This window comes from Haliotis asinina, chromosome 12, assembly GCF_037392515.1.
Source record: "Haliotis asinina isolate JCU_RB_2024 chromosome 12, JCU_Hal_asi_v2, whole genome shotgun sequence".
NCBI lineage: Eukaryota > Metazoa > Mollusca > Gastropoda > Lepetellida > Haliotidae > Haliotis > Haliotis asinina.
The window spans coordinates 31,169,529-31,195,110 of NC_090291.1; the positions used below are offsets into that span (position 1 = coordinate 31,169,529).

General features: G+C 39.9%; 1 protein-coding gene across 1 annotated transcript; it reads left to right on the top strand.

Annotated features, from left to right (window-relative positions):
- The first annotated feature begins 232 nt into the window (after window positions 1-232).
- On the top strand, window positions 233-23,273 carry LOC137257467 (sodium- and chloride-dependent glycine transporter 1-like). Its single transcript, XM_067794797.1, has 14 exons — window positions 233-299; window positions 11,576-11,743; window positions 12,897-13,028; window positions 13,685-13,973; window positions 15,714-15,846; window positions 16,487-16,621; window positions 17,077-17,180; window positions 17,667-17,795; window positions 18,346-18,457; window positions 19,026-19,157; window positions 20,538-20,637; window positions 21,597-21,697; window positions 22,701-22,874; window positions 23,139-23,273. Exons 2-14 carry the CDS (start codon window positions 11,584-11,586, stop codon window positions 23,271-23,273), a joined length of 1,836 nt encoding a protein of 611 aa, XP_067650898.1. The 5' UTR covers window positions 233-299; window positions 11,576-11,583.
- The last annotated feature ends 2,309 nt before the right edge of the window (window positions 23,274-25,582 follow it).

A 25,582-nucleotide genomic window follows, 5' to 3' on the forward strand; every position in this document is an offset into this window, starting at 1 on the left:
TGCAAAACCTCGACGTCGGCTTTCCTGGCTCTCAAAACAGTCTCTTCCAACCTGTTCCGCACTGTTTGGCAGGACGAAATCCAGGCACCCTGGCTGCTGTGCTCTCACCGGTGGCGGTACGATCACGCAAATGCAGGGCACTGATGTACCGACCATGGGCTGCAGTGGCATGCCTGTACGGGGTCGGTATAAGCCCTAATTTCTCGCTCAGGGAAACGCTCAGACGCCTGGCAACAGGAGGCTGGTAATCTCCAGCATGCAGTCTTTCAATGGCGATGTTCAAGTCAAGACGTGAGGCAGTGAGTTAACCTTGATATTCCTTCAAACCGAACGACAATTTCTGAAAGCAGGGATTTTTCTTGCCAGACAGCGAATGCTCTTTGCTGAACAATTTCAACCGGAAGGTGATTTCTGTTGCGTTGTGACAATGCCTTTCTAATCCTTGTAAGAAATCTCAGGTAAAAGCGACTTTTTTCACTTGTGCAATTGTGTAAAATCACGTTGTCAACACTTTTGTTACATATTTTGACGAGTGTTGGAACGCAATAGGTGATTAATAGACTTTTTAAAAATACAAATGGCCTACGCGTTTCTTTTGAGGTGAGCATAGTTGTACATATAACATAAATCTTTCAACAGTGGTAGTTTAAATGAGCAGCTGAGATTGTGAGTGGGTTGAAGAATTGTAAAATTATTGTCCTCCTGTGGGGTTACCTAAGTCCAGAAATATTTAAAATACATTTTGACATACCATCATTATCAAACGTACAATATATGTTATTTTAATATATGACTAATATGTCTAAACACGCTCACAGCATAAAGGAGGCAGGGAGCAAATGAGTACCAGTATACGGGGCTCCACGCGGCCAGTTTGTCTGAAGCAACCGGAGGCACGGTTAAGGAAATGTATCGGCTAATCCATGTCACGTGATCACCGTCAGGTACGACATAACTAGCACGTCAAAGACGATGTAAAGGGAACGATGAGCGGTGGGTGTGTTTTGAGGCAGTCATGCAATCTTGTAGAAAACCTTTGATATATAGAACTGCGTGTGGCGCGATACCCGGTATAGAGAGACAGACAGTACCTGTCAGCCAGTTTGAATTGAGAGCGCTTGACACGCGACACCTTCGTTTCAAATATGTCGCGCTCGCCAGAGCGTGTGACTTGTTTTGGTAAATGCAGGGTGTGTGTGGAAGTTAATCATACCACAATAAAGACGGGTTGTGAAAGAAATATGTACGTCGAGCTGGATCAAATTAGTCCTGTATGGTCCACAAGTTGTACACTTTGAAAGTTAGACAACCTGTCTGGAATGAGATAGAAGAGGTAGATAAGACTAGACAATCAGCAAGTTGGTAGTTTCGTTTTACTTCAGAGCTTGATGATTCGTTATGCAAATGCATAGGGACAGGTTTTATATTATATTATTAATATATTACGGTTTGGGTTTTAATCGTATGAACTAAACTATGTATCTATCCAGTTTTAGTTATACTTCAGACTGTGTTGTTTAATGGTTCGAAATAAACATGGATAGGAACCTTTCTATGTCATTTAAAAAAGCGACGACTGTAGCAGTGTAACAGCATACAACTAGGTTTGTTGGAAACGAGACAAAAAACATCGGGTCAGACATACAGATGGGAGCACCCTGTATCATGTTTACAAAAGCCCTTACTTCGACGAGAGAACAGTTTAGAAATTTAAACGTTTGGGATATGATACGCTTCCATTTCATCATTTCCAAAATGCGTAAACGTTGTTAGCTCATACAGCATGATGATATACCTCAGTCAGAAATGCAAGATTATACTCTCAAAACATCAGTGTAGATTTGACAATAACTAAGTACAGTTAGACGTGTACGTATCATCATATTATGCCCAACGTAATCAGAGTGAAATCCATAGCTTGACAACGTGTACGGAGTACTCAATGAGAGCACTAGGAGGAGGATACTGGTACTCATGAAAGAGACTCTCACAATGAGGACCAATACCCCCCTCCTCCAACACATCTCCTGTATTCATCAAAATACGTCACACGCTCTCGCGAGCGAGAGCTATTTGAATCGAGTGTATCTTGTGTGGCCAATACGACATCGTCGCATGATAACCTTTTCAAATTTGGACTGGCAACATCAGCCATTGTGTTACCAGAAATGCCTATGTGGCTAGTTAACCAACAAAGGACGATGTCGTATTGGCCAGTAGCAAGATCACTATAGAGTTTTAAAAATTCTGTTAAAAGTGGATGATTACACGATAAGTTTTTAATCGCCTGAAGGCACAAGAGAGAGTCTGAATGGATTATATACGGTTTATGTTTAGGGTGTCCTTGACTATATTTAAATGCCGTTAATATGGCGTTTGCTTGTGCAGTAAAATAGAGCTGTTATCTTGTATTCTTGAACATATTGTCCTGGATCCAATGACAGTGGCAAAAGCCACCGTCTTTGCACCCATCTGTTAATAATACTTTCTAAGTATTATATTTACCTTTTAACTGATTATATTCTTGTTTATCTCGTAATTCATTAGTTTCTGATTTTTAAATGTTAGGTCAACTTGTAGTCTGACCAATTGCCGAGGAAGAAAAGAAAGAAGTCGTGAAGGAGCTACATGTACATTTCCCAGGTCAATGCCAGTAGTAGCAATAAATGGCTTAATTCTGAGCCCATGAGGTGGAAAAAATGAGGACTTCATTTACACCCTTAAATGAAGACCCTTACATATTGCAAACGGATTCAGCTTGATGGGAGTCTCAAGGAACAGAAAACGAGCCCAGTAAACAACGGATTTCGAGGATTGATGTTCATCGTCATCAGTATCGAGTGGACGTTTCGGTTTTTTTGTTTGGGGATTGGTGTTCCATAGTGAGTTCGTACTGAAGCGTCATCCGGGTAATTATTCCACAAGATTGGCCCACGAGCCTGTACCTTCTGGACATAAAACTCAAGGCAAGTTATGAATTTGGAGTTGTACTCATGATGATTTTAGGAAATGAGACCGCCAGTTTAATGGAAATTGTTGTGATGATCCTATTGATTATTGTTCAACCTCATGTGCAACAAGAAAATCGACGACAGATGTTTACGAAATACACAAGATCACATACGTAGATAGCACAGCTAAGAACAGGCTTAGACAAAAGCCCAAATGTCAGGTTATACAAGGCTGTTTTTATTTGCGTGGATAACCAAAGACTGACATGCTGTATGTCACCATATTGGTTTCGTTTCCAGTGATATGCAATATACGCAATTGGGATACGATGACCTGACTACCCGTTCCTGTCAGTCGCCTCTTACAAAGTGTTGAAAACCAATTCTAACCTGCATGTTCACGGGTCTATATATAACAGGCCTGCTATTTATTTATTTTAAATATTTATTTTAAATATTCACGATTAACTTCCAGTTTGTCCTCTGTTTTAAAAATGTTCAGTTTTACCGCTTGCTGTGGGTCCGATGTGATGTCGGATGTCGGATCAGGAATCTGTGCCCTGAAAACATATATCATTCTTTCTGACGTAAAACCCTATCCCCAAACTGCGTGTTTTCCAGATTGTTTGAAATCCAGTGATTTTATCATCTCACCTGATCACGATATACGTCGTGATTGGTTGAATCACGTACTCCAGTGAACATCCACTCGGCGTTTTCAGACTTTCAAACGGCAAACGACTGTCACAGCATTTACGGTGAACATTTTGCTTAAAGTATACATGCCACTAACATGTATTTTCTGTGCGTCTCTACACGATAGTGAGACAAATTTCGCTTACTGTATCAACAATTACATATATATCACAAATAGAGTTAACAAATCATGTAATATTCATTGTCCTTCATCTATGTCTGTACTATGGCACAAAAGTGTCATTTTGTCTAATATGCTATCTGTGTATCTGGGACAAACATTAAGATTTTTTTCAGTATCACCTGTGAGACCAGGGTGCCGTTGATCAAAGGAACCTTAGCGCTACACCAGTCGTAGGTCTATATGTTCGTTTGTTACGATAACTCCAAGATCAATCTGTACAACGACATTCTGGTTGCTGTAGATCTGAAGCAAGGACGTGCGCACGTTTCGAAATCATACCTTCACAATTACTCTCTTGTTGTAAACCCTTTACAGCAGCCTTGTGCAAACTGATATTTGGGTGTGTGTCTAAGCCTGTTCTTAGCTGTGATATCTATGTACGTGATCTTTTGTATTTCGTAAACATCAGACTGTTTGTGTCGCTTTTCTTGCTGCCCACGAGGTTGAACAAAAATTAACAGAATTCTCCATTAATCTCCATTACAATGTCAATCTCTTTTCCTAAAATGATCATGTGTCCGCGTGTCTGTGCCTTTCGCCTTTCTCATCTTGAAAGGTTTTTGTACTAGATACAGTGCACACAAAATGTAATCAAGTAGAGTGACTCTGCTGTACGCGGGTGCGGGTACTCGAGGAATTTCATCATCATGTTCAAACGAAAAAGTCTCAAGCCATGTCCACAATCGAAGCAAACAATCCCAGCATGGGTGTAGGTTCATTGCAAATAAACAGGAGCTCCCAATATAGTAGACTCACTTAAATTGAGTCTTGAGCATGAACTAGAGGATGGATGTATGCGACTGTAGTAATAGACCTACTGACATTACTATGGTACACAGATGATATAACATACTATATGCTGTAGACTAGGTTCGGGTGATCCTGGCACAGTCAGACTGGTGAGGCTCATCATCAACTCAGGCCCCTGCCCCTACTACATGCAACCCAGACGTCGAATGGGACGTCTATCAGGAAGCGTTGCCTTGTCCGATCCAATTAAAACACTCTGGGGAATATGGCATCTCCCCAACAGAGCAACTCTCTACATTATCCAGCGTGTCAGAAGGACTGTGGTCCCGTTCGAGAACCCGGGCACCGAAAACATTGGAGAGTTGGACGATAATGTAGTTGGGACGCAGACGAGACACTTCAAAATATTTAGCATGCTTTTCCTCAATCTTACTATTAACATTGCAGTTAAAAGGAAAAGAAAACATGAGATAAAAACGAATGCGGTCAATCAATTTTGCAACTTCAATATCATACCAAGTCGCCGATAAATTGTGCACTCATATTTTTCAATATAATATCCATTCACCTCAATACGCTTATTACATCTTTCTTTCAAGTTTTTAATACCACTCAATAGAAATCCTCAGGTTGGCGGTCTCTGTGGCAGCCTCTATGTCCTTGCCATTGCTGGAAGCGTCTTCACCAAAGGGAGATTTCATCTGCTAGAACAGGAAATAAGGGGATCTAGGGTGGATGATTTAACTGTTCGAATCCACATTCATGTATTCATTAAATTAGCATGACACTATTCATTGATGGTAGTTAATCAACATATGTACAGTGCCGTGAACTCCATTAACATGGCGGACTATGGGAGTGTGAATCATACGTAAGCTGATAAATGTGATGTCATTAGTTAAATATTGGTCGGAAAATTGAACTGAACTTATGTGCGCAGATCGGAGAAGATTTCAAATATGCCTGTCAAAGTTTTCTAAGATCCATCCTAAACTCACTTCATGAAAATTATATATGAATAATTAACATGAAATAACATGTACGTCTATGGAAATTGCGTCAAATGCCCCAAAATAACGGGTGCGAGTCTGTGGGTACCCATCTTTCAGATACCTTCGACATACCAAGATTCTCATGAATAACGGTTTCTGCAGTTCCAAATGGTATTTATAATTCTTAAGAAAGTTCACTCGTACTGTTATTCGTCAATAAGACACAATTTTACTTTCTAAATTACATCAGCTATGGATTCCGGTTGGGTGGCATCTGAAACTCTGTCTGACCTTGGGTCATTGACTAGAGACTCACTACCTCTTATAATCTGTAGAATCCAACGGAAAACTGATCAATAGTTAGTAGTCAGAACCATTCTTACCCGACATGGCAAATTCCTGAAACATCAAAGGACGTAAATTCACATGCCTGTGGAAGAAGAACCGAAAGGGATATGCATCTTTGACGTTCACAATTTGGGTTAAACCCAGCAGCATGGTATGCTGCAGACAATCTCATAATTAGGTCGAGGGAACAATTGGAAGTATTCAACATCTAAATGTATATTATATACTCATTAAAAAGTATCTGAACCTGAACTTTGCATAGGAAGTGTAAACGTTGATAAACGTTTCAAGTACAGACATCTTATGAACGCACGACCGATTCCCTCTATAGCCACGCCTAAACACAACTCACGATAAGCACGTGCACAATACAGTAGCCTCTACACAAGTGCATGGGGTCCCATTCTTGATTTTGATGAGTCGAGTCAAAAAGATTGAGAAATCACGTAGAACATTATTTTGACACTCATCTTGCATCACACATTTGTTAGTGTTTGTTTTTCGTCGTTTATTTTAAAATGAAAATCCTGCACATGCAAATTACATGCCATACACCAATCATCTTTCAAAAGCGACTACATTCCAAATAGCTATGGTTGTAATTAAGTGCAAATGGTGATGCACTCTCAAAACATTCAATATTATCATATCAACATTTCACTGACTAAATATTAATCTCCTAAATATTTTTAATTGTAAATAGAAAATGAAGATATTGTTTTTGAATAGTATATTTTCTAAAGATATGGCGATAATATCGACTATTTGAGTAAACGCTTCTACACTCACTCGTACAAGCGTTCAGTCGGAAATGTTAAGTCACAAACCTACTGTTAGCCATTATTAAGCATGATAGTGTGTATGAAGTATGTTTCCTTGCTTATATTCACTGTCCGCCCACGTTGTTGCACGTGGCATAGGTTAGGATGAACAGTATTGTGAGTGACGTATTTTTAGTTGCCTTTGACCACATGCCGACATTCTACTCGTCACAATATTCTGTGTGTCTGTAGCTTTTGAAAGTTACCTGTCTGTAATCGTTGACAGTAACAATGCAAACAGAATCCGTTGATTTTCATGTTTCAACCTCGTTGCTTTGAAGGGGTGGTTGGATAAGCCAGTTGTTATGCGTTTGTTCGTCACGCCAACAGTTGCGTTCCCCACATAGGCACTGTATGTGAAGGCCATTTCTGGTTTCCCTCGCAGAGATAGTGCCGGAATATTGCTGATAGTGCCGGAATATTGCTGATAGTGCCGGAATATTGCTGATGTTGCCGGAATATTGCCAATAGCAGCGTAAAACCTAAATTAAAATTCATTCACCGTGCTACCGTTTGTCCGCCACACACTTAAGTGCATTTCTATCAAATTCCCAGAAGCCATGTCGTTTACGGTTTAGAACAATTACTGCACCAACTGTTGTTGGAATTATCCATGGTTGGTTTGCCCAAAGTAGGTCAGTCTCACCACAGAGTCGCAGGTCATGTCACTGTCGTGTCAGCAGGTTAGAAATGGGTTGTGAGGCAAGTAGGTCAAATCTCGTACTTATTCTGAGTCACATGGTGCATTTGGGTGACGCCATCAGACTCTTCAAACAACACAGACATTACTGCTTTGAAAGTGAGGAAGAAGGGGATGAAGTCATGTTCTTGCTCTTGTTTGCATTTTGTTTAATCAGTGCATAGTTTTGAAATGTTGCCATCGACTTCGGATTGACAGCATAGTGACGCAAATGCCGTGACGCGTTCCACTGGCACATAGCTGGCACGGTCTTTTTGAGATAGGCTTGTGTTAACGTTTGTGAGGTTTGGCCGTCAACAACGTTTATTTTCACGGCTGAAACGCTGCCCCGATTTACTGTGCTAGAATTTTACGGTGAAAGTGTACTATAACGTATTTTATTTTCCTATAGGTTTATAACGTCAACTGTAATTAGGATTTGGATGTACAACGTCATCGTGGATGATCGAGATTCAGTGTGTCTGCATTTTTGTCACGCATGATTCTGAAATATCCACGGCAGTTTTCTCATAATGTGAGTTTTAAATGGACATACAAGACCTTTATTCACGTGACAGGTGACGCATGGCTTCCAGAATTGCCTGTTCAAGGAGCTGGAGAGCGAGCATCCCCAATATTCCATCCATGACAGCAGGGAGTGATAGTACACTAGTTTTCGTAACACATACATGACAAAGGAATTACTTCGTCCGTGACAGGTGTCTGGAAGGGCATATGCTGTAGGGAATTGAGTGTTTTACATAGAACGCAAAACGAGGAATTTACCAGTTGTATCGTTGAAGTCGTGGGCGTGTTTCTCAAGTGGACGGATAAGGACGTTTAGCACAGAGGTGAGCCGCACGCAAATCAACCCTAAAACATTCATTTTACTGTATTTGCTGTTTTGTTCTACAATCATTTCCTTTCATTTGGTAATTGTGGGATAAATATACATAATAATACATGCAATATACCCTATAAGACCACATATCCTTGCTAAAGTAAGATGGTACCTAGAACTAGAACCCAGATGACTTGAAATGTCTCTTTGGTAAACCAATTGAAGCCTAGCATCCGACAATTCTTACAATGGCCCCGACCCGTGAAGGTCCCGGGGTAGAATAGGCCTTCAGCAACCCATGCTAGCCATAAAAGGCGACTATGCTTGTCGTAAGAGGCAACTGACGGGATCGGGTGGTCAGGCTCGCTGACACGTGTCATCGGTACCAAATTGCGCAGATCGATGCTCATGTTGTTGATCACTGGAATGTCTGGTCCAGACAAGATTGTTTACAGACAGCCGCCATATGGCTGGAATATTGCCATATGGCTGGACTAAAGTCACTCGCTCATTACAATGGTTCCTCATCTATGCCGATTCAACGAATTAAGAGTAAGTTCATTAAGACCGCTGGAAAGTGTCATAGAAAGATGCATTTTTTTGTTGCCAAGGGACAGTTACGTGAATATCAGGGATGGTAGCAGGTGAAAGTGATTTCGGCTGAAAATCAGATGAGGGTCAAACCGAAACAATGTATGTTAGAAGTTACGGGGAAATTCTGAAATGCGACAACGTATGGGACAGATGCGGGTACTTGACGTTGACAAGCTGGATCCCAGCTTCCTAAATAATTCCTTCCTGGATTGAGACGAATCACAGAATCCATTTATTTGCATTTAAATCAGCGGACCTCCGAGGATTCATGTGCAATTGCCATCTCTGCGTGATGGTTTATAGAAATGAACCATGCTTACTTCTTTAATTTTTGAGAAAGCTTGTCTGCATTGTATTGATCGACTCCCAAGGGCCATCTCTTAACCAATGCCGTACCTAATTAATCTTACAGTATATAACGAAACTATTTCCAAACGAGTCCAACCCTCCATTTAACTGCGTTTTCAATCTTCTTTAAGAGGATCTGTACAACAATAAGTCTTCTCTTGTTCTGCCCCTGGGACTCAGAGTAAAACCTTCACTTCTGCTTCTTGTATTGAACTGGAAAATATAGCTCCTTCCTGTACATGTCTTCTTTCTTCTCTTCCGAAGCAATTCGTGAGGCCAGAAGTTGACCTAACATTGACAACTTTTTTTTTAAAATCCTAAACAAATTACCATGTAAAGAAGAGTTTAATCCATTAATATGTAAATATAAACCATACCAACTCGATATTTACTGATGGGTCCAAGGATGGTGGCGCAGTGGATTGTGCCCCTCACATACAGAATAATATCTTCTCGATTTATAAGAGCTCTGTTTTCACAGCAGAAGCAAACGCCATATTACCGACCTTAAATTATATTAATTACTAATAATTAGCAACCCAAATATAAAAATGGATAATCTTTGAAGGCTCTCTGTCTTGCCTTCTTGCTATTAAAAATCATTTATCCAAACATCCTCTTTCATGATTATACAATGCCATTTAGAAAGTGGTCAAATGCAACATGTGCCTTATTTGGGAATTCACTTTCTTAGTAAAGTACAAATTCTAGTACATATTTGGGGGTTGAGTCCCATTCGGGATTGGAACCGTTAGAGTCGTGCCAATTAACACTTATCAGAAGGGTACATAAATTACGCAGTCTAGACTACCAGCTGTCCGACTTCCATTTTTGTGGAAGTCGCAGTGCCTGAGCGGTTTAGGCGGCTGACTTTGTGCGCTGGCGATTAGGTGCCAGACTCTGAGGGTGCGGGTTCGAATCCCGATTCAACCAAAAAATGCTAGAATTTGTTCTTTACTAAGATTGTGAAATCTCATATATGACATATGTTGCATCCTCTTTTAATTTAAATTATTGAATAATGGCGTTGCTACTGGCCAATCCTGTTGGTTGTCGGTTTTTGATTACCAAGCCACGTTGGCATTTCTGGGAACACAAAGGCCGATCCTGCTGGTAAGACAGCACTCAACAAATCTTTGACAGCACCTCTTATTCCATACTCCGATTACAAAGCCACTACTATATCGTAAGTCCGTGATCTAAAGCAAAAGAAGTGGGACAACGTATAGACCAAAGAAGAAACGACGTCAAACACCAGAACATATTCTGTCTTCAAAACCTTCCTCAATTCAGAGAGATTACTTGTCTCGTCAACGGTGCTAGCTTCTCTGACCAGATGGGTAATTGTAATGAGTAGAAAGCTATTGCCGGTTTTTACGACTCCAACCATGAGATCAACTAAATTAATCATACGTCTTAAAGTAAGAGCATGAGTGTAGATAACGTTCATATACATAATTTAAATATATTGGCAGAAAGTGAGTACCGAAAAATGGTTTCTGGATCTCGTGGGTTGTTTCATTACTGCATATTGTGTAATGAGCATTGTTACTCAAGCTTTTGACAGTAGTCACACCATGATCGAGCTTCATGTATTCTGCGGAGTCGAATCCTTTGTGCGCCGTCACGAGCGACCATTTGAACCACAAAGCTACATAACCGCTCGGTATATATTAAAACTGGTTCATTCATTTCGTACGTAAGTCACGTAATTGCTAGCCACCTGTTGTTCCTAATATCCAATACAGTCTCGCGGATGAAAGTTATCATCCAATATTTAATATAAACGTTTTTGTAGGAAGTTTCCATGGTTATTGAATATCAATCGGTGTTTTGTGAATTCAACATGTATTCTCTCAGACAAAAAATGAAGAAATATGAAGCTATTAATTAGGCATTCAATAATTTTTGATACCGGGTTCGTATAACTGTAGTTCATATCATTTGTGACCATTTTTCTTCGATGATCTTGGGTCAGGAACACTCTGTATTTACAGGTGTTCCTCAGCAGGTGATGTTGGCGTCTCTACGGATACCCATAATGGACGAACCTCTCTGTCTGTGGTGCAGGGGCGGATCGAGAGGGGGTTGCCAGGGTGACATAGTAGCGCTAAACGGAGCATTCACCAATCTGACGCATCACCAATCTGGCTATAGAGGCTTTCAATGCGTATCAGGACGGATGGGAGAAAACAGGATAACATGGTGGGGGACAGGGGTAGTTTCAATGTACTTGTGTTTTTCAAATGGCAACAGTGAATTGCACTCATGCATCTTTCGCATTTCACTGCGTTAGTTCGAAGAAGTAGGGACATCGGTCCAAAAGTACCTTAAAATTGAAGATTTGTTACTCAGTATATTTCCATTTTAGATTTCACAATGTCCGCCGGTTATGGAAACGATATGGAAATGGAAGAGACAAGGGTATCCAGACCTCAGTGGGGATCTCGGGTACAATACTTGTTATCCCTTATTGGATACAGTGTAGGTTTGGGAAATATATGGAGATTTCCCTATATCTGCAACAGGAACGGAGGAGGTATGACTTAGTAATGCATCCACCTTTCAAGACAGTCACTGTCATCTATATCACTATTATCATCACTCACTCACTCACCCACTCAACCCGATAGTGAAATCAAAGTGTCACTGTATGACATTTTCAAAATTCTACGAATCAGTGACGAAGGCGATGTCCAGTGCAATATCATCGTACGCTTTTATTATGTAAGTGTTTTGTTTGTGTTTGTTATATCTATATGAGACACGCGTTATTAGCGACCAGTGGAATTGCTTTTCAGCTACCCATGCTATCGAGTGGTCAAATTAGCCGATTTTCTTGATGCATGTAATCGTTTTGCGTTATGCATAGATTGCTGGTCATGATGTCCATCACTGGATCGTCTGGTCCAGACTTGATTATTTACAGACCGCCGTCGTGTAGCTGACAATCTGCCGAGTGCGGCGTTGAACGACAAATAAACTATAAAGTTTGTTTCATGGTACTTCACTTCACCCATCATCCAAGGGTCTGAGGAATATTTGAACCAAGAACGTGTATTATTGTAACTGAGCCAATGAAAAATATAGAATTTATCCAGTGCAAAGATGGCATTTCACAACTTCTTCGTATTTTTAATCAAAATTTTTACAAAACCAACAGCTGTCCCACGGCGCGTAGTCAACACCGACATAAAATCACGTCTGTACATTTATCATCATTAAAAAGCCCAGGAGTCCGGCAGCTGTCTTTTCGGATTATGTGTTTTACAGCAATTAGAACGGTTTAATCCGGCACGTGGCCAGGGGTCGGCCGAATGTGTATTGCCACATTAGTCCTGCGTTGAAACTACATGGTTGCCGACAAACATAAATCAATGTTTTTTTAGTATGAGTATACTTGCCCATGTATTTAGTGATTTGAGTCCATGTGTGCAGTAGCATAGAGACCTATATAATTAAACGATGTATATATGATTGGCAAAACTGAATCAATTCAAGTCATAGGCAACGGTTTCGGCTGTACAATCCGAGATGTTGTGTAAACCGGATTATATCTTCAGTCCCTGTTAATGCCGGTAGAGACAGGGTTTACTGTATTTAGAAGCCCATATCTATTACCAATGTGGTCAAACCGTTTCGAGTATTAGAAATAGCCACATATAATGTTATGATTTTCTTTTTCTTTACAGGAGCATTTTTGATTCCCTTCGCCATTTTTCTGTTCTTTGCCTGTTTTCCCCTTTTTTTCCTCGAGACATGTGTGTCTCAGTTCTCGGGAAAGGGGACTGTTCATGTGTGGAGCTTTTGTCCCCTTCTCAAAGGTAATTGTTTTAATTCTGAAAATTGTTTTTGATAGAACAATTTGTTGCTTTTCACCAGACTAAAATAATTTGAATTAAGTAAAATCAAAACAAATGTGTAATGCCTGTATTCCACGGACTTCAAACTGTGTAATGAACTGTGTTAATGGATTTATAAGGTGAGAATAAGGTACCACACTCATAAACTTTGGATATGCATATAAGTCAAGTCTCGTTAATACTAGACAGCAAATCATATATATAATTAAATTCAACATGTTTTCAACATGCTTGTATCGGCCAAACATCAAAGGAGATGTCTTTAATGACACACGTAAGTTGTTTTCTAAACTAACGGGCAAAAGAAACGATACCAAAACTCAATTTGATGACTTGATAATGTATGTCTTCATTTATACAGTGACGCATTGTGTAGTGTTGCTACCCCAATGATATGACTGAGTTCGTGTTGCTCAATATACCTATTGTTAAAATTTACTGTCCATTTTGTCGTTCATGGTTCGTCGTATTGTAATGTCAGTGATTTCGACTTGGTATCGCATTTTTTTGTCCGTTAGTTTATTAAACATGATGACGTGATACAGTGTTGTCATCGTTTTCATGCCTTGTATTAAACGTTTCTTTTACAACTGTAACAAAATGTATTCCTTCCACAGGGGTGGGTTTTGGGATGCTGATTCTTGGCTGTGTGATGGTCCCCTACTATAACTTCCTCATGGCGTGGCCGATATACTACCTCGTCCAATCCTGCTCTGCTGTCCTTCCTTGGACTACGTGTGGAAACGATTGGAACACTGAGTATTGTGTAACTGACGTCTTGACAAACGTCAGCTTAACGTCAACGAATACAACGTCATTGAATGATACGCTGTATAATCAGATCGCCGTTAGTAACGCATGGAAGAACCTTACTCTTTCGCACACTGCTGCGGAGGAATTCTGGCAGTAAGAATATTTTCCCCGCTATACATGTTTCATTTTAAATGATAATTCTGCCGTGCTGTATATCCCACCTTCTAATTTTCATTCAAACTATTTTTCTTCCTCTGAACATTAACAATAGCATAGTATGGCTGGTTGATAAACAATCGCCAACAGCTGAAGGTATGATGTAAATCCAGCTAGGGTGCATCCGTGTAGCAAAAGTAATGCAAGTCCCCATGGCCCCTAGAATGGTGATCTACCTTCAGTGTCTGCCTATCTATCTATCTATCTATCTATCTATCTATCTATCTATCTATCTATCTATCTATCTATCGACACGGCAATTCATTATATACCATATTTATTGTTTGACCACGGTGTGTGGATAGAGGAGAGAGGGCGTGAACTGTGTCAATATTTTAATGATAGTTTGTTAAACAACTTTTTATTATTAGACAAAATGTCTGCAAAAACCTCACAGAGTTGGTATGATGCTTTGATTATGACCAGCGTTTCATTGAGTATTTTGTGGTTATTGTTTTTCGAGGTAGATTGCAAGTCATGGGTCCCCTTTTGAGCCAAAGGGACTATGGTATGGAAGCCATCAATTGAAGATAGATCACCATAGTTTTCTCTTAAAGTATGGGGCGTATCTGAATTAAAGAAGTTTTTACTTAAATGAATGTATTGAGATGTGACTTTCTTAGAGTCGTCTAAGTGTCTTTTCAGTACTTTGTGAGACACCCTTACCCTGCAATATACAACTGAATGCGTTTGTAAGTTTGTAGAAAATTGTGTGACAGCGTATCCCAATATAACTTTCTTTCGTCACTTCTTTCTTCATATCCTCAATACATCTAAGTTGCTAACTTTGGGTTTATTCTGTCCTTCATTAGTCCCCACTCATTCTCAATAGGGTTAACATCTGGCCTCTAGCTAGGCCAGTTTAAAACCTGAACATTTTCGCCCGACAACCACATTTTTGTGTCGCCCGCAGAGTGTTTCGGGTCGTTATCGTGGTGGAAAATCCAATTGTCTTCATACGGGCCATTGGAAGGAGATGCTCATTTCAGATGTCAACATATCGTTCGACATATTTCCAGCGAAAATAAGCAGTGGTTTCACTCCACATGATGATATCCCACCCCACATGTGAAATCTCGGGCTATGTTTTGGGCGTTGGGAGATAGGTTTGGCGGTATCTTTTGTCCAAATGCTCACACAGTTCGGGAAAAAAGTCATACAGAACTTTCATCACAAAAGACAATATTATCCCAATCTTGATTTTCACCCAGGTAAATCTTTGTGATTCTTGTCTAAAGATTTCATTTCTGATATGCTCAACGATTTTCGGCCTCCTCGCTCCTGTCTTGTTGTCAGTCCCAAACGTCTGTATACTGTAGACAGAGGAGTACCAGCTAAATTATTTGCATTAGTCACACCGGTACCCCTTTCAAAATCACCCGAAACTGTTTTTTTACCTCTTGTGCTGTCAAATCATCAAGGCGAAACCGTCTGCAACACCAGGGAAGGTAACTCTTCATGTAGTAAGGTTCATTCCTGAGCGGACGAGAGTTGCCTCCCATACGCAATACCTTACTATAAGATGTAACACATATTTTATAATTCTGTAATCAGTTTTAGGAAACAAATATGTGTTTTAGGAAACAACAGTTTTAGGAAACAAGAATTTCTAGGGTAACTGTACCACTGAAATGTTGTTCGGATCAGGTGAACTCACTTACTCATTCATTGGGACAGGTACAAGGTGTTGGATATATCGTCTGGCCTTGGTGACATCGGATCCATCCAGGGACACATCGTAGGCTGCCTCATTGCATTCTACGTGATCATGTTCTTCTGCATATTCAGAGGAATCAAGTCTGTTGGCAAGGTACATAACATTCTAACTCAGTTTGAACTATGTACAACAGTTACATTAACTTTCATTCTTCCTGTTTGGATTGGAACCATAATTCGACCATCTTGTGAATCCCTTCGTGTTTTGTCAATGGCAACAGTTAATTGACTACTAATCATTTGAGGCGTTTGCGTCTTTGCATGATGTTTGCATTTGCATATTTGCGTTCATATATGGCACCAATGTTATATACAGCTGTATGCAAAAATACACTGATAGTGTGTGTATGAAGGTAGTGTAATCTCATTCAAACCATAACTAAGCTCCCGACACAGAGACCAGAGGAGTCGCGTTTCAGGTCATGTCAGGACAACATTTTCATTACAGGAGAATTGCAGGATCACTTAATAGATCACGAATGTGGAAGTACGAGTGCGTTTTCTAATCATGTCTCGACAAGTTTCACCCAAAGCATTCCGACGACCAGTTACATCATCGACTCTCACTTCCTTTTCATGTGTATATTGGTGGACGAGTACAATCGTGATTACTTCACTATATCTTCGGGACTCATCATGAACTCTTTTGTACTCATTCCGTTCTTAAACAACAGGTTGCGTAGTGTTTGGGTTTGTACGTCTCGTAACCCCTATATTCTATTTATAATTTCAAGGTCGTGTACGTCACAGCCACTCTACCCTTCGTCTTGCTGACTGCTCTGCTCGTCCGCACCCTCATGCTTCCAGGGTCATTCGATGGACTGGTGTACTTCTTCACCCCAGACTTCAGCAGACTCCAGCATGGACAGGTATATTTAATTAGCGACAATCCATGTAACACACATCGTTTTCGCAAAACAGTAGGAAGATTCTTGGTTTGTAATGACTGAACGTTATTTTCCTTTTATAACGTAACAACGTACTATCAACGTTGTAAATCTACGTTGAGGAAACGTTATGCTTCGGGCTCCTAACAACGTAATAACAACAGTTCTTATAACTTGTTGTGACGATAGAGATTTCTGTAAAGGTTTTAACTTTGCGGTTCTTAATACTGTGTAACGTTTACGTTCATACTGAGGGAGGTTTAAAAGTATCTCCCCCAAAAGTTTAAAAACATTGAAATTTCAATGTATTTCAGCTATGAGATGATTCAGCTGTTCCATTCATCAGGTGTTTCAATCATCTTGTAACACACCTGTTCTGTCATCAGGTGTTTCAATATGTTTCAAGCATCTGATTACTCACCCGTTCCGTTCGTCAGGTGTGGCTGGAAGCGTGTCTGCAGGTGTTCTACTCCGTGGGGCCAGGATGGGGAATGGTTCATATTCTTGGCAGTTTCAACAAATTCCATGAACCTTGTTTAGGGTAGGCACATTTTGTTTTGCCCTGCCCTTTTCCTTGTGTAATTTGGTAGACGGGGAGTCATATGGGGGGTTTCATAGCTATTTTACCAATGTATATTGGCATGACAAGCGCACAGAAAAGATCAAATTCCATTTGTTTCCATAGTTCGGTCTGTTGTTTATCGCCACACCCAGCAATATTTCAGCAACATCTTGGCAATCTGTAAATAATCGAATCTGGACCAGACCAGCATCAGTATACATAACTGAGGAACGATGAAATTTATCAACCACGTACACGAGCCTGACCACCCGTTAGTCGCCTCTCATTACAAGTACGGGTTACTGAAGATCAATTCTAACCTGGAACTTCACGGGTCCAGGAGATTTCAAAGGTAAAGACCACTTTAGAAATACCTAAATCTCGGCAACTAAATTAATGAATGAATGCTTGCAAAGACAGATATGAATACACTTAAATTGAGCATTGTGAACACTATTGTTCTAGGGACACGCTCCTAGTATCATTCATCTCTGAGGGAACGAGTATTTTTGGAGGATGTGTCACATTTTCCGTGCTGGGTTCCATGGCTGCACGTACTGGTGTTCCTGTGTCGGAGGTGGTTTCTAGCGGTGAGTTCCTGTGATGGTTTCCTGCACCGATGTTCTACGTTAGTTCTGGGACCAAAGAACAATGTTCTACATTAAATTTGATATCTAACGGTAACGGTCTACGTTAAATCTGGTACTTTATGGCAAGGTTATACGTTAAATCTGGTACCTAACAGTAACGTTCTACGTTAAATCAGATGCCTAACGGTAACGTTCTACGTTAAATCAGATACCTAACAGCAAGGTTCTACTGTAAATCTGAGACAGAGTGCACAATATTAAACCCCTGCATGCATGTAGCACTTAACAGTAATTTCCTGAATGGTTAATTTTCGCACACGTCGTCTTGTAGTACCGAACGATAAGGCACGTATAAACCATTGTATACCGTAGCTGTCCCAAGCACATTTCACCGTATCCCGTGGCTGTCCCAAGCACATTTCACCGTATTCCGTAGCTGCCTCAATCACATTTCACCGTATTCCATAGCTGTCCCAAGCACCTATCTATAACAATGCGTTTCTGCGTAACATATTCCCTGGGTCATGTTTGGCATATTCAATTTGTTTGCAAAGTCCTGGACTCGGATTCATTGCTTACCCACAAGCCCTCTCTCTACTTCCTGTTCCACAACTTTGGTCCTTCCTGTTTTTCCTGTTGCTCATAACTATAGGGTTGGATACACAGGTACGCCACTGATTTATTATCTTCATTATGTCTATAATATTGACCACACGTTTTAATTATAACAACCCAATTTAACATTGCTCATCATATGTGCAACTAGGTGGTCGTTTACACGGAGTCAATGTTCACCATAACAACGTTAAATTGATTTTGAGGATTTCACAAATGACCGATAGCTGTTATATATGCCATGTTAATGCACATGTTGTTCACCCATGTGCCAGGTTTGTTTAGTATTATATGTCAAGGAAAATCTACCAACACGTCACGAGTATTGTTTAAACAATCTTGGCCTCCTGTAAGGTAAAGCAAAATGACAAACAAAAAAGTTTGAAATGACCCTAATGTACTTCCAAGTAACAACTTTGGGACTTTCTTTGCGACCTAGAAACGATTACACACACAACGATTCCACACAAGGAATGCCTTTCATGTCCATGCGAAAATGGGATTTGAAAAAGGGATAGTCATGATACGATTGATTATTGAATACTTGTTTGTTTTCCGCGAAAACCAAGCAATATATCCATGGATCTTTTGTTTCTCTAAAGTTTCCTTTTTCTCACAGTTTTCTGTGACCGAGGTCCTCCCGACGACAATCGTTGACAGTTACCCCCACATATTTCATAAACGTCGAGGGTTACTAACAGCAGGCATTTGCTTGGTGTATTTCCTCATGGGGCTTGTATTTTGTACTCAGGTAAGAAACTAAATAATTGCCTCCCATTATGGTACCATGGGAGTAGCGGATTCGATTGCTAGTTATTTATAGCCGTTTTTTATTATAGTGCTGTCAATGGATAGTTTAACTGTGTCTTGTGAAGGAATGTCCCGGAAAAAAGCCTTTGAATACGATATTTCACCATAGTTTAGAATAAATTTATTAACGAAAAGACAATAGATAAAGTAAAAATTGAAAGCAACATCTAAACTGACACAGAAACCAATATCTGCATGCCAGTTACCAAAAATAACTTTGAACGAATGGACAAGAGCTACACTTACATGGGATCGCTGGATGTGGTCTGCTTATTGGCGCGCTGATAGAGAACACTACGAACGGCTGTTATAGAAATGAGAAAACGTTTTTGGATGGTTAATACCATATAAGGTAATGACCAGTGTCGTTCTCCTCTGTCCGCACATTCCTCACCACTCCGGAATCCACTCTCGACCATACGGCACGACCCCTGAACGCAACATGCTGCAGTGTTCTCCCTTTCGGTAGTTGACACGCTGTATTCCACCAGTTTTGAACAGACAAACGCGGCTTTCACTTATGAAGACGATCTTCTGTCTGTCACGTCTCTGCCACCGACGTACGGATCGGGCCCATCTGAATCTCTGACCCATGTTGCGTTATTACTAACTGTGTGTAAATATGTGTAAGGACTAAAACTCTAACTCCTTGAAGCACAAGTCAACTACCTTACAGCTCAATGCATTCGTGGCTGTTTGTGAATCTCTAATATATACCTGAGATGGAAAGCACGTTGTTAAATGGTCTTACCAGGGACTTAATACCCTGGGTCTGTTTGTTCTTGGCATGTCTGACGTCCATCCGGTCGGTCTCGTTATAAGGTGAGTTAAAACAAAATGGGAGAAACTCAAAGTTTTACCAATGTATCCATGGGTGACTCAAAACTATATAATACCTAAGGCCTGTTCGCATTGTTTTGATGTCACTCGTGGTATCTTTGTGAGTATATATCTCGTGTAAATGTATCACGTGCTATGGGTTTTATTATATACCCTGATAGTTTGCTTTCTGTTCTGTTTCAATTCCGCATTTTCTAGGGAAAACGTGCCACATAAGTGTATGACTTTCTGCATAGAACATTCGAGTGTTTGGACATGGTGTCATGACTGGAATTACTTGTATTTTCAAATTTGCCAAATTTCATTTTTAAAGTTGTGTTTCTTGACCGCCAGTTTAGCATTTTCTGTATTCACAATATGCTGACATTCTGCTCATGTGACTTTTAATAACAAGCTGTCTTAATCCTCCGACACGAAAAATAACATGTCATGGCATTCCTGTAAAACTATACCTAATATATATTCTTTTTTAATTCTTCAGGGAGGACCGTACATATTTCAGCTGATCGACTGGTATATCTCAGCCCTGTCGGTCATTTTGTTCTGTTTTCTTGAGTGTGTAGCTGTGGGATGGATATATGGCAAGTTACAGATTTTCCATTCATCATGTGCTGCATATGCTGCACGCCAAAATTGCAAATTATTCAACAAATCAGAAAAAAGCAGGAATCAAAGACGTGCATTAAAGGCGCTATCTTTTTTTAAAGTTTTTGTTTTGAATGTTTTATTACAAAGAGTAATTTTAGGTTACTAATTCACCTTGTATTTTTTTTAAATTTGTGTATCCATTTTTTTATTTTGTGGGCTGTATTCGGTATTTCCAGAATGGGAATAAATGAAAAGTGTATTTGAGACTACATTTCTCACAGGAGCTCAATTACAGGTAACATATCAAGCCTTTCTTCAGGACCAACATTATGTTTATTCCCAGCATACGTTTTGCTAGGTGATATTTCTGATTGCATGACGTCATTACCCAACTCTTGACGTTGGTCATATTATCAGCCACTGGATGTTGGGCTGACTTTTGACCTAAAACTAGATTCACACTGTAACTGCCCAACTGCAGAAACGCAAAAGCATGTGTGTAGAGCGTTATTATTGTTTTTAGCTGTCGACTGTTTAGAAACAGGAACCTCCGCGTGGTGCTTCTATTAACATGTTTATGTCACAGCCTCTGTGGTGTGTTGGTCAGAGTGCCCTGGTGAGCGTTGTGCGGTACTTGTTGGTCCCTGCCTGGCTCACGGCAATAATTGGTACAACAAGGGCTAGTCGGCTCGAAGTCAGTGTAATGTGTCTGAGAGGAGTATTCCTGTTTACCTGCGGTATGGTACCTAGCACCATAAAACCAGCTTAAGTCTGGGCTAGTACAAACAGCCAGAAATATAGAAGCATGCACTATATGCAATATATAATTAAGTGCGACATTAAACGCAGTTTCATCCTACCTCACCCACTCAATAAACATTGTAGCCTGTGTGTGGTGCTGATATGACCGCTTTCGATTGAGGTATAAATAATAATTTCAATGTCTGTGTAGGTATGGACCGCTTCAGCAGGGACATCACGATGATGCTTGGGCGTCCACCTCCGATCATCCTGCGGTTCCTCTGGTGTTTTGTTATACCAGCTGTATCATTGGTAATACTTTCTTCCTTGCAGTTAAACGCCGTACTCAGCAATATTCCAGCTACATGAGGGCACTGGAAATACAATGATCCATTTAAGAATATTCTTATTCATGGAAGCATATGTGGTACATTCTGCTCTTGCTGTGCCACTTTGAACAGAATCGTCGCCTTTATTGAAATGATATTTTGTTATGCTCTTAGCAATACAATAAGCAACAAATATGTTCACATATCGCTAGTGTTACCGTGAATAATTTGACGTGACAAAAGGTGTAAGAAATCCGGAGCAGCAAAATAAAACACTGAGACGTTTTCAATATTTTCGTATTGAGCAAAAACAAAGGCAAGATAGAAATATGCACAATAGAGGTTTCATGTACAGTGCAACTGAGTCAAATCTAAAGTAATGGGTCACAAATATAATATGAACTCACCAAAGTCTTGGTTTCAGAGTGAGAAACAGTTATACGTGACAGTCATATGTAACACGGCGAGCGGTCAGGTAGCGGTCATGTAGGTCAAGCATTGACGAAAGCAGTCAGTTTGATGTACTCAAATTATCCGTGTTTGTGCATGTGTGAACACACCAACCAGCCTTTATATACAAAGTCACTTATTCCTGAACATTCAAGCAGTTTGCGACCATCGCCATCAACGTAGTGTTTTCTCGTAGTCTCCCGGAAGTACGCACAACTAATCAAAACACATACTCAAAGGGAGGTAACTTTAAAGCGCTACCTGCTGCCAACGTATTAATAACACAGGACATTTATGATACGAAATGTGGCCCATAATAACTATCATTTAAAACTCTAAACACTGTGATCCCATAGTAATTATCACGTAATCAATAATATTATTTACAGAAAATACACTCTCGTAACACTAGGAGTAACAATTAAATACTAGAAGTCTCACTTACTCGAATCGAGTGAGAAATTTCCCCCACCCTCACTCACACAATCACCCAGTGAATGGTGTTATTTTACCTTGAGAGCGATCTCCCCTTTCAGGCGGTGTTCATCTTAACCTTGGTCCAGTATCAGCCACCGACGTATGGCAAGTACGAATATCCATCGTACGCCGTTACCATTGGCTGGTGTATTGCAACAGTCCCAATAATCCCCCTTCCGGTGTGTGCTTTGTTGACGCTGCTGAAACATAGATCTGCAAAGTCCTTGAAACAGGCAAGTCATGTCTTTTCCTCATATAATGTTCTTGCAAATTCTCATTGTGTTCTGTATATTTAGATCATGGGCTATGGGACCAGTTTTGCGGGACATAGTATTACCTGCTTTCAAACAAAGCATATTTGTGCTTTTAAATTATGGATACATTTTCCTACAATCGCCATCGGCTGAAGATACTTTTTTCTAGTTAACCCTTTGATACACTTATACATCACCTGTGAAAACGTTAGTCATTCTGAAAAGAATAATTGCGTTTTTCAGCGTCTAATGCTTTCCTTGAGACCTGACCTCGACTGGATGCCATCATCCTCGGCACACAAGGAGGCGTACAAGGATGAACAGCAGAGCAGAAGAAAAACACTCAAAGAGAACGTCAGAGCAGTTTTCCAACATTGAACAACGCAAAGTGTGCACCTCAGCAATGGAATTGTCACATTCACAACTTTTTTGAGCACTTTCAAACTTATGCAAAGATATTAATAACACTTTCTCATTCCTCTTAACAGTTTGCACCCAGGACGTAATGTGTGAAAGAACGGGTACCAATGTAGTACTCTATAGTTTTATTGACGATGGAATTTTTGCCTTGAACGAAATACCACGACATCGGTTCATGGTTTTTGACAAAATTATATTGACAACAAGCATTAAATAGTTGTGATTTAAGTCAGTCGTTGTGACCGGACTGGACATAATGTGTGCATCACATTTGTCAGTAGTTCCCATACATAGGGCCTGTAAGGCCTGCGAGGCGCTACTTCCTGTACTAAACTGCTTCCCTGCTCACTTTGCGCGCGCCAACTTGCGATATGCGAGATTGAGCTCAGCTTACTTCCGGTGCCAGATTTCCGATGACAAGTATATATTCAGGAACCAGTGCTGCTTCCAAATTGCCCGACTTCCAAATAGGACGTTTTAAGACCGAACCAAGTTTACAAGCATGCTTGGCGTTCACAGCTGTCGACAGTTGTAATAGCTGGCTAATTTGGGGATGGTTTCATCGAAAATTTGTAATTCCTGCAAGGATTATCGGTTCCTTACTGTCCACTCACAACTATGAGACCATTCGAAAATGTATCAAACGTTGTTTGTCTCCGGACTTGCTAAGGTCTTGCGACCACCATGACATGCCTAAAGGGCCTTATTGACAAGAAGGTTCTTTGAATTTGGTTTCTAAATAAGCGTTAACTTTGTGTTCATTTGATTATCAAAGTTGAGTCTCTGATTACTATCACAATCGTCGTCATTATTATCCATTTGATAACATTGAAGGTGAATATATTTTGTCCAAATTTCAGTGGGGTCCACTAGGTTGAAACGTCCACTTTACGCCTGTTCTCACTAATGAGGTGTAAATGGGCAAGCGTCAAACATTAGCTGCACAAAATGTAAGTAAAAACATCTTACATAAAAAGTTTGTCTTATGGACTATTACACATCACCTTTTCAGCAGCACAATTCGACAAACAACCATGCAGCTGTTATTTAAAAGTGACATCTTGAATTATACAATATCATCACTCGATACATACGTGATATATTTTTCAGACTAGAGAATTAAGTGACAATGTCAAAGAATTATTTGAGTAACTTATCAAATATTCTTCATGGCTTTGGCGATTTAGTAACATACATGTCTGCTCAAACAATATGTATGTCAACAGACTTCTAATCATTATTACTCAGATTTGTTTTTAAAAATACCAACAAATTGCAAAAGCAGCCTCAAATCAAAACCGACAACAAGATTTGCCGACAACCTGTGGACGTGGTAGCAAAATTATTGATTGATTGCCACTTGCGAAAACATGAAACTTGAATAAGAAACAAATGAGTAACGTATGTGTATGTATTTCGATCCATAAAATTATGCTTTTTTTCAAAACAAAAAAGATCCAGGACTAATCCAGATGTTATTATGATATGTTAATGTCTGATAAGCTACTAAAGTTGTAATTGTGCCATTCATTCGCAAATCAATTCTCCTATCCCATTATACAATCATACATTCATTTCAGCGTTCGTATCATTCAGAGAGGAGGCCATCTCTTTGCCAACACGTAGCTCATTATGTGAAAATAAAACATCATGATATAACACCAATAGCCAGTTTACGTATTTCTGGATTCAAATAATGTGACATTTACGCTTGAAACCGCCAACAACATGTTGCTGCCTTCGTTACCACCTATAACGTGTCTATCAGTTACTTTAGCATCCCCTGGCTGAAAACTGGACCACCAAATAATGCCCCATCATCACTCTCCTGTTTGTTACGATGGTGTTTAAAACACTTTGTAACATGTTTAACATGACGTCTTTAATTATGCAAAGTATCACCTGAATTTTAAACATTACCTCATAAAACTGACGTGGTTTCTCTCTCAAAATGTGTCTGCTGTTTGATGACTGTCGCCACGATACGTAGGTGTTGAAAAAGCCGATTATATTGTTTCGAGCACTTAATTCCGTGAGCTCTAGTAACGTATGCATCGGTTACGTATGCATATTTTCAATGGTTTTCATTTTCACTTTTACACATCTATACACACAGCTAATATGAACTGTAATACAATACTGGAATTATTATATATGATTATACTGTTGTTGGTAATATATATTGCACAAAGTGGTATAAAACTTAAAGTAATTATTGGTATGGTAACATATCATGTATTGCTTCATTTCTACGCATCTTGTTTATG

What these genes read in the sequence shown, in the direction of transcription:
- LOC137257467 (XM_067794797.1), top strand. Translation starts at nt 11,584, where the DNA reads ATGTCCGCCGGTTATGGAAACGATATGGAAATGGAAGAGACAAGGGTA. An exon ending in GCTGCGGAGGAATTCTGGCA is followed by an intron (nt 13,974 to 15,713) that starts GTAAGAATATTT and finishes TCATTGGGACAG; the next exon opens with GTACAAGGTGTTGGATATAT. An exon ending in GCAGACTCCAGCATGGACAG is followed by an intron (nt 16,622 to 17,076) that starts GTATATTTAATT and finishes TCCGTTCGTCAG; the next exon opens with GTGTGGCTGGAAGCGTGTCT.